This window comes from Toxotes jaculatrix, chromosome 19 (genome assembly GCF_017976425.1).
Source record: "Toxotes jaculatrix isolate fToxJac2 chromosome 19, fToxJac2.pri, whole genome shotgun sequence".
Classification (NCBI taxonomy): domain Eukaryota; kingdom Metazoa; phylum Chordata; class Actinopteri; family Toxotidae; genus Toxotes; species Toxotes jaculatrix.
The window spans coordinates 10486758-10497318 of record NC_054412.1 but is presented as its reverse complement, the minus strand read 5'-3'; the positions used below and the strand labels follow the sequence as shown (position 1 = coordinate 10497318).

Below are 10561 nucleotides of genomic sequence, written 5' to 3'. Positions count from 1 at the left end.
GTTTTTAAGAGCTTGGACTGCAACTCCCATTCAACATCTGAGAAGCAAACAATTAAAATTTTGGCCCATTAATAGTGTTTGCACCTGCCATTCTCAGTGTAAGCGAGCACACTTCAGTTTTAGACATTTTCTTGTATGTGTAAATTATTCTTTCTCTGTCACACATGCAGATAGACAAACACACCGCAGTGATCATCATACTGGAAGAAATCAGTGCATCAGAATGTGTGTGAGGAAACAAGCTGCATGTATTTTGAGAACGCAAAAACCAAAAGACAAAGCACCAAAACAGGACATCCTGACGTCACTCAGCTGTTCCTGCAGACGCAAACTGCACTGTACCGAGGCTGAGGCTACACAGTCCGGGCTACAGATGGAGCCCAGCACTAGCGGTTGGGGGGCAGAGGGAGTGTATAGATTGGGATTATGGGGGTGCACTGGGGAAAGGCTCTTCAGTGTGTTTTCTATTCAACCTAAGTCCTCTAAGACCTCCTCGTCTCTTCTGAGCGCGGCAAGCTGAGATCTGATCTAATGCTGAGTGCCACATGTGAGTGTGTGTGAGAGAGACACAACACTTTGATGAGAGCCTGCTGGGGATGTGAGTGTGTATGTGTAATGAACAAGTGTGTGTGTGTGTGTGTGTGTGTGTGTGTGTGTGTGTGTGTGTGTGTGTGTGTGTGTATGCTTGTGTGCTTATGTTTAGGGGTAATGAAGGAGTCCAGGGTTTATATATTTCTGTGTGTGTGCCCCGTGTCTGTGCACTCTCCCTCATCCCTGAAGGGTTGTTTGGGGTATTCTGTGCAGGTTTTGCTCAGGGGGGAGGTGGGTTCTAGGGGTCTTGCATTCAGATGTAATTAGCCCAGACAATGGCCTGGTTAAAGCTGGAATCCTCCGAGCCCCCTCTCCCTTTGATTGTGTGGGCCAGCTGTGGAGGAATGGCCATTATCTCCCTGTGTCCGGCAGCATAAAGAAGCCCCCCCCTGCCCTAGTTACCCCTGCGTTAGGATTCCCACTGGGGGAGGGAGATAGGCTGGTCACACTCTGGTCTGGAGAAAGTGAAAGCAACCAGAATACTGGTTCGCTTGCAAACATTCACTCAGATAAATGGCTTCACCTCTTACTTGAACCACTCTTTCTCAAACTAATGCAGGAGATCGGGTGGCACTGTTTACACAAGAGCAAAAAAAAAAAAAAAGTGGCTTTTCACATCTGGATTTGAAGAGCGCTGCCGTTGAATACAGTTTTAGTGCTGCACTTCTGCATCAGAGAAAACTCTCTTCCAATCTACATGAAAAAGGCCATAGGTGCCTTTATTCCATATGTGTTCCTGTGTGTATGTGTGTGTTTGTTTTGGTTCTGTCTGTGTGCCTTTCAATCATAAACATCTCATAGAGACTTCTTCCTGCGCATAGGGACACTTAGGCCCATTAGACTTGGGAAGAAATTGAATCTTTACAGCACTGGGGCCACATAATTACTGTTAATTTAACGCTCAGATTCTCCATCATTAATTCTCACTCTTGAATACAGAACGAGTTACAGGGAAACAGAGACAGTATGTGCGTGGAACCGCTGCCTGTGTTGACAGCAAACCCAGCCCTTTGACTGAATTAACAGCGACCTCTTCCTCTTGTAAGAACAGGACTCGCATCGTTTATGCGTTATTAAGTCCTGTAATTGGGCAGCCAGTAGTTTGCATATTAGTCTATTAGGGTAATATGTTTTGCCTCTCTCAACACACGGCTTGCCAGAGCCCCTGGCGACACATTTGGTAATTCTCAGAATTACACCCTAATCATAAGCCAGTGTTCTTTCGATCTCTGTAATTCAATGTGCGTCAGTTTACGTCTACGCATCCTCAGCTTGATAAGATTTATTGATTAACCTGTTATTTCCTATGGGGGATTTTACTGTAGCTTTGGTCTTTTATAAATACTGTAAGAATTGTATTTGTAGCTATGACTTTAAAATTGCTAAATATTTTCACGTTTCCATTGGTGCTCATGTTGTTGCATGGCACACCCTGTTTGAAGGTGAAACTTGCACATTTTTTGTCCTTCGAGGTTCCTTTAACCTCTTAATAGCTGTTAGGTTTTCAGCTGGTGTCCCACTTTGAGCCAATAAAATCACATCTCCTAAATACCAGTAGTTGCCAAAGTAGGTCCAGGGACACCCCCAGGGGTCTAAAAGGGTTTCAGAGGGGCTCAATAGAATGAGGATTGGTTTTTATTTCAATTTCATTGCATTCATTTAAAGATAGGACTGGCAAAACTAGTGCTTTGATTAACCTTTGTTATCTGAGAGATGACAAAATGGTTTTTATGGAGTTTCTTAGCCAACGCCTCTATGGTCCTGTGTTGCAGTGATAGAAGCACACAGATCATTTAATTAAGAAAAGGTAATAATGCAACAGTGTAAAAATATTGTAATATAAGCAAAAGTCCTATAAAAGAATTTTCAACAAAATGTACTTAGAGAATTGAAAATAAAAGTACTCATCATGCAGAACGACTTGTTTACACTGATGGGTTGTTATTACAGATGCATTAACAGGTTAGCAGCATTTTAATGTGGCAGCTGGTCATGGCGGAGCCACTTGTAACAAATTAAATACACCATTGCGCTGTTTAAACGAAAACAATCCATCCTAATTTATAAGTTGATCATGAATTTTGTATTCAACAGCATGAAGTGGTGTTAAAAGTAGAATGTTTGGCTCTGAAATGTAGAGGAGTATAAAGTGGAATAAAATGGAAACCTTCTCAAAATGTGAGCCACAATACTCCAGTAAGCTGCTCTCCACCTCTGCTGTGTTGTAGTGAGACAGATATCGCTGTCATGGAAAAAGACAGGAACCCTTGTTAGCCATCACTGTTTTTGTGCATTTGGCAGGTAGGGAGAGTTTCTCCCGGTCAGACTATTGAAATTCAAGGCCTGTTCTTAGGAGATTTGGGAAACCGAGCCTCGCGTGCCACTGTGGGTGCATCCATCTCAAAGTTTACCCAACAAGCAGGTGGAAGGGGGCAGCGCGGGCTCAAGGATCCATTCTTGCAGCCTCCTCTCTTTGGCCCCGAGCTGCCCTCTCCGCCCCCCTCCCCATTATTTGTCCCGACGGCCGAGCGCGCGGCCCCAATGAGCCCTTTGGAACGGAACGAAAAGAAGGAGCGAATTGCAGCTGTGACGTGGGCGTTGTTGTTCCATTCACCGCGTTCGCCATGGCAACGGGGCAGAGGCCCTGGAAGCACGCAGGCCCCTCTCTCTGGACTGCGTCCTGAGGGCAGAGAGGCAGCTGGAAGTTTCTCCTCATGATCACTGCTTACTGTTTTACACGGCGCGAAAAAGAATGTCCCGACCATTCTACTTTAGATGCATGAAAACTGGATTAAATCAACGTTTAGCGGTGTTGAGAATTTGGACCCTGAAAGTTACATTCTTGGGCGCATAAATGCGGTCACCACACCAATGAATGCTCAAATTCTGCGTGTCTTATGCAACTTTTACGCATCGTTTTGACGCACGAAACCGATAGATAGTGACCCACTGACCCAGATCGAGGTTGATAAACTACTTTCAAAAATTAAGAAAGATGTTTCTCTCTTTTTCTCATAGCAAAGCTTCTTCAGTCTTTTCTGCTTACACTCGACAGCGCGATTTCTCCCTCCACTTTGTACTCTAGCATGCAGCAGGACTGCTAGTATTGTTGGGCAGAGTGATTGGGGTTTCTGTACAATCTCCCGTGACCAATGAGCGGGGTGCTGTCAGGGGTAACCACATCTGTCAACCGTTCTTGGCCAATAAAGAGCGGAGCGAGGCGGACCACAGGTGCGCGCCTCTGCGTCCCCTTGGCACAGCGCCCGGGAGATGCTGGAGAGAGACGCCTAGCTGCCCCGTGGCGCAAAAGAGTTACTGTCAAAGGCAGCCTCCTTTTAACTCCAGCTATCACTCTGGCTCCGATAGTTATGGCGACCGCAACGTCCAACCACTACAGCGTCCTCACCACCCCCAGCAGCGCGCCGCCGCCGCACTCGGAGTCCGGGAGCATGCAGCAGGCGGCAGCGTACAGGGACGCGCACAACCTGCTCCAGAACGACTATAGCACGTTGCCGGGCGGTGGACATCCGCTTAGCCACGCGCACCAGTGGATAACGGCGCTGTCTCACGGTGACAGTGGGGCGCCCTGGCCATCGAGTCCCCTCGGAGAACAGGACGTGAAGCCCGTACTGCACGACAGTGACCGAGAGGAGCTGCAGAACTCCAGCAGTCTGCAGCAACAGCAGCAGCAGCAGCAACAGCGACACCCTCACCTAGCGCACCAGCAGGCGCATCACGACGCCAGAGCATGGCGAACCAGCACAGCCACCACGCACATCCCCGGTATGGCGACATCTGAGGGCCAGAGCCTGGTGTATTCCCAGTCCGGCTTCGGTCTGATGCCGGGGGGAGAGCAAGGGGGGATGCACCACCACCCCCTGCGGGACGAGGACCACCACAGCCACAGCCCGCACCTCAGTGAACATGGAGGCGGCCCTGGGGCCCACCAGCAGTCACTCTCACACCATCACCAGCACGGGGGCCATCAGGACCAGTCAGACGAGGACACACCGACCTCCGACGAGTTGGAGCAGTTTGCCAAGCAGTTTAAACAGAGGCGCATCAAGCTGGGTTTCACCCAGGCGGACGTGGGACTGGCTCTTGGGACGCTGTATGGAAACGTCTTTTCTCAGACCACCATTTGCAGGTTCGAGGCGCTTCAACTCAGCTTCAAAAACATGTGTAAACTCAAGCCCTTGTTGAACAAGTGGCTGGAGGAGGCGGACTCCACCTCGGGGAGTCCCACTAGCCTGGATAAAATCGCGGCACAGGGAAGAAAAAGGAAAAAGAGAACCTCCATCGAGGTGGGCGTCAAAGGGGCTCTGGAGAGCCATTTTCTCAAATGTCCAAAACCAGGAGCAGCGGAGATCAACTCCCTGGCGGACAGCCTGCAGCTGGAGAAGGAGGTGGTGAGGGTTTGGTTTTGTAACCGGCGGCAGAAGGAGAAGAGGATGACACCCGCTGGGGGACAGATACCGGGAGGAGAGGACATGTACGGGGACACCCCTCCTCACCACGGGGGACAAACTCCTGTGCAGTGACCCCAGTCCGGTTTTTCTGAGCAAAACACGGACCCCCGTACGGAGGTATAATTCCTTCCTTATTTGTTTGATTCTCTGTGCTTGGACCGCTCGGAACTGGACCTGAGCCAGTTTAAACGCTGGACCCACGGACACACACACAGTGGGGATATACAGTGGCACTCAAGCACTAAAAATACGCATAGCAGAGAGCTGTATGGAGAGCTTTCATGCCGCGGAACTGCCAAGCTATCGGGATAGGGCTGGTGTGTGCTAACCAAAAAAAGAAAAAAAGAAAAAAAAAAAAGGGTGAAAAAAAAGAGAAACCCAGCGACACTCATACGAACCGCTTTTCTATACCTTCTACCACGGCGCCAGTGTGTCATTATGTAATGTGCCATTAAAAGAAAGAAAGGCAGAGTGTGATGTGGACACGAGGTGTCCGCAGGGGGAAAATAGAAAAACAAGCTTCGGGCATGATGACAAGTCGCAGTCAGTGTGTGGGTAAATAAACGCCATCTTTCCATCATAACAAAAGCAACAGGGGTTCTTCGCAGCTTGTGGCAAGAGAGGGTTGAAATGGCAGACACCTGCTGTACAATGATAAAAATAAAAGCCAATACCAGCTAACTGTTTATTATTATTATTATTATTATTATTATTATTATTATTATTATTATTATTATTAAATCAATCTAAATTTAATCTGATGTATTGATCGTCTAGTGTCAAATGCATCCATAATTTATATATATATACACTGTAAATTATATTATTAATTATGTAATTTTAAAATGTCTCTTGCTTTAATATAGTAAAATAAATTTTCCAACTTTACATTTTCTCCTAGAATATAATAATAATAATAATAATAATAATAATAATAATAATAATAATAATAATAATAATAATGTTACCATAGAGACTGAGTATTGGTTGACCTTAATGCTTTTCTTTCTGTGCAGACATTTCTGGGCGCCTGTTTACAGTGTGTTTTTGCTGTTTATTATGTTATTTCTGTACTTTTCCAAAATGCTGTGACAAGAAAGACCGAGACTGTCCGGCTGGAAAATTCAAAGCAATCCAGCCCATTTTGCCTTCCTTTCCTAAGAAGAAAAAAACAACAACAACACTCAAACAAAAACAAGAAAAAAAGAAAGAAAAAAAGAAGAAAAGAAAAAAAAGGAAAAAACTGAATATATCCTGGTACCAGCTCTAGCCGCAGTGGCTACACTACTACTGTATGACTCATTCATTCACTGAGAAGACTATTTGTGGGATGTACCTTCATTCGTTTTTTTGTATGGCTTCGTTTGTTTGTTTGTATGTTTGTTTGTTTGTTTGTTCCGTTTTTCTCTGTCAGTCTGTGCCAAAGCACAAACACAGACACGTGTTTTTGTGCCACTTTAATCCTGTGATTAATAACCTGATCTGATGGTGGAAGGTTGTGTGGGGAAATCTACCAGTAGTTGGAGGTTTATTCTCTGACTAAAAATTGAAGAAAATATAGAAATTCAGAAACACAAATCCAACTGAAGGGTGTAGATGGCTGGAGAGAAAATATCATATTTGAATGGACCCATAATGTGAATTTTAGACCCTTTCAAAGAGGCATTTCAAAAAACTTTCTGTATGTACCCAGGCCCAGTTAACAATGTCAAAGCAAGTCCATAACAAAACGCTGCACTCCCCCTTAAAAAAAAATCTTTCATCAATCAATACAAAATTAAGCATAGCAATATTTTTTTAATGTAAGCCTAATTTTTACACATTTTCCGTATTCAAGCGTGTATTACATAATAATTCGCCTTTGATTTAAATAAGGCCAAATATTTCTATAATCCAAAAAAAGACTATTGTAATTCTGACAACAACACTTTAATCCTTCAGCTGGATTTGAGTTTCTGAGATGGGGGGGGAAGAATCAACAAAACCAAAACAAAATAGCATTGACCTGAAATCTGTGATCAAACGAAGAGGGAAAAAAATGAAATCAACGATTGCACAATTTCTATATGCTTTTTGTCATTAAATCGTATTTGTTTTCTATAACACTGCAGTCTTTGCACGTTTATTGAGCTTCAGGAAAAGTCGCAACACTGGCAACAAGCTTTTTTCTTCTATTTATTTATTTATTTATCTATCTATTTATTTATTTATTTATTTATTTATCTATTTTCCTTGTGCGCGGCCTTGCATTGTAATTATGAATTTTATCAATCCGTCTCGGTTGCTTAAAATTGTCCTTCAGCTGTTTCTGTAAAGTGTTTACTGCCGCTGATGTGCACTGATAGGCCCCATTGTTGTGTGGGGAGATAATCCGTGAAGATGCTCAGACAGCCCAGTCAGTGAATGGCCTAAAATTGAAACACATAGCATTAATTAGTATTTTTCGTCTGGATAAATATGAAAACTAATTGACAATTACGACGAGACGTACTTTAGAATATCAAAACCATGAAAGCATTTCTGTTTGTACGCAGGCAAACGGCAGGCCTGTCTGTAAACGGGGGATGAGGAAGGTGCACACAACAAGGTGATGTAGCCCTTACTACAGGTGTAGGACAGAAGCTGGTGCAATATAAACCAGGTTTATTAGTGTTTCATGTATAATATGGCATACTGCCTTTATTATACATAATAAAATAATTCTAAACACATCCTATGTATTATTTTGATGTCCTGGGAAATAATTTGAACAATTGTAGAGATGCAAAATAATGTGTGCAGACACATGTAACACTGAGAAATTGTGTGAAATTTCAAAAATAATAACAAGTTTTCTATTTAAAAAGCCTGTGACCACAGTGTGAATTTAAACACTGAACTTCACTGTTGTTTCAGACGTTTTTGAGTTTGTTTTTGTTGCAGAGAAATTTTCGCCCTAATGTCACCTGTTAGAATTGGATGGTGTGGGGTGGTGGTGGTGGTGGTGGAGTCTTATTCTTCAGCACATCTCTTTCCTTATGGTTTTCCTGTCTAATAGTTATCATAAGTTTGGGCTGATCAATGGCCACATTAGAAAAGTGTGCTGATGCCACCTAGTGGATGTTAGTAGGTCAAAAGTGGGTTTGGGATGAATGGCGGGTCATAGCTTCTTAAAAAGTGGATGCTAATGCAGGCAGATTTATTTTGATGAGACAATGCTTTTTCTTTCCCTTTTTCTAAATTACAACTTATGACCAGAATGTAGCTATAAATTGAGGACACTGAGGTCATGTCTTCTATATATTGTTTGCCGTGTTAGAGAGTTTATCAGCTCCGGTGAGCGTTTCATTTATTTTACGCTTAAAAACATGGAGACTTTCAGACTGATTCTAGCATTTGGTAATCCAGTATTTTATAGATTCTGTATTTTTCCACAAAAATTCAATTCCTGGCAGTTTAGGGTATAGATAGATAAAACGCTTTGTTTTACTGGTCTGCAATTTCCAGCTAATTTCCATGAAAGTTTCCTGGAAAGACTGATGCAATCTGGTGCTAATTAAAGGGAAATTGGAGACAAAGTTCAAAGCTTTGGAGTTTAGTTAGTTGTGTTGAATTTACAAGTGGAAAATATTATTGAAAGCTATCCATGAAAAATTCAGAGAATTAAAAAGATTTAACTTTCTTTTTGAGGGGCAAAGGAGGAACCTAAGTATTTCTAAAATCTTGCCTGCGGCCCTTCTTATAATTGATGATTCTTGGCTGTTTCCCCCTGAAGTCAAGACAAGTCAGTTTCAGTCATATAGCCCAAAATCACAAATTTATTTTATTAAAATTTATGAATAATTGATTAATATAATTTTCATTCACACGTTCATAAAATATTTTATGAAAGTGTGAATGAAAATTGTCCATGTTTATGTTTATGCACAACAGGAGCGAGCTCTGGCAACGACAGACTTCAGTTTCCTTTCACAGTGGCTTGTTTACGATGGTGTTATTTATCAGAGTCTAATCTTAACTATTAATATCAAGAGTTTTATGCTTGAGCCAGTGTGTGCGCTTATAGGGCAAAAAGAGGGCGATTTGAGAAAGAGGCATGAATATTTGCGGATTGTGAGTGTACGTGTCTATGCATATTTGTGTGTGGTGCATGTGTGTGTGTGCGCGTGCATGCGTGTTAAGCCAGGTCTAAACCCAGCTCTCTGGAGGACCCTGTTGCCTGGATTCTGTCCTATCAGCAGGCGACCATCTGCCCTCCTCCTGGCCCTCACGCTCCTACAGGCATCCTCTGCATTATTCATATTTTTACACACACATACACACACACACACACACACACACACACACACACACACACACACACACACACAGAGGCACATTCACTCCTCTCTGCACACAACATCCCACCTCACACATCATACAGCTACAGCCACAGCCACACACACACACACACACACACACACACACACACATACACACACAGCTGCTACCTCTGACACTGTATGCCATCTCTGACTCACCAGAGATGGTTTATACTCTGGTGTCATTGTCAGCTCTGAATTGTCTCCTCTGTCTTGCGTGGATGGGATCTCCCAGGGATTCAGCACAATGGTGACAGAAACACAACCAGCCAAAGTCATCAAATATCAGTCGTCTGTCCACAACTGTTTGCCTCTTTGCATCTCCGTGCCCTTTTTTCTCACCCAAACCCACGCTCGGTCTCTACAGTGGTGCTCCCACGACTTGCCTTTTCTCCTCCCCTGCCCTCCTTTTTCTCTGTTTCTCCAAAGCTCCAGCACAAGCACAAAGAAAAGGGCAGAGAGCTAATCCTTCAGCATTGTTGTGTGGGCTTAGTATTGTCATATGGTAGCAAGCACAGAGGGAGAGGGATTATGAGACAGATATATGCCAGAGTATACCCACCTCTAAGTGCTGATACAGAGCAGTTATTGCCAAAAGATTCATCTCTGTTTCCTCAGGTAGGTAAAAAATTTAACACTCACTGATGCACACAATGACTGAAACAAAACGAGGAAAATACCACAGCTATATTTAATGAAATATCATGAGTAAGCCATTGTCATACAGCTTTTAATCTCTAGATATGATACATTCATAAGAATCATTTTTTTTATGTTAGAGCATTTTCTTTTAGGTCATCTCCACATATTATTTTTTTTTTACCCCTCTAGCTTTCTTATTTACAGTTTGATGAGATTCCACAAGTGTTTCAACACACACAACACCAAGAGACGATGCGATATGGTCTCTACAGTCTACAAGCAGAAAATCTCGGTGGGAAAGTGACACGCACGACAGGGCTGAACGCCGACCCCTGACCTTTAACTGCTGAGGAACACTGAGACAGATGAAGTTGCCCACGGACACTGATCTGAAAGGACTTGTGCAATTTTCCCTGGAACGGGTGAGACACTGATCATCAGCTGATGAGCAGGAGGACTGACTTCACCCTGCTGATCTGAGATGTAGCGGTCAGTTTGGTATTTCACCTCAGTGTTTCA

General features: G+C 43.5%; 1 protein-coding gene across 1 annotated transcript; it reads left to right on the top strand.

The window, feature by feature from the left end:
• The first annotated feature begins 3743 nt into the window (after positions 1–3743).
• pou3f2a (POU class 3 homeobox 2a) lies at positions 3744–5132 on the top strand. The gene has a single exon (XM_041064605.1). It carries the CDS (start codon positions 3744–3746, stop codon positions 5130–5132), a length of 1389 nt encoding a protein of 462 aa, XP_040920539.1.
• Positions 5133–10561: the final 5429 nt, after the last annotated feature.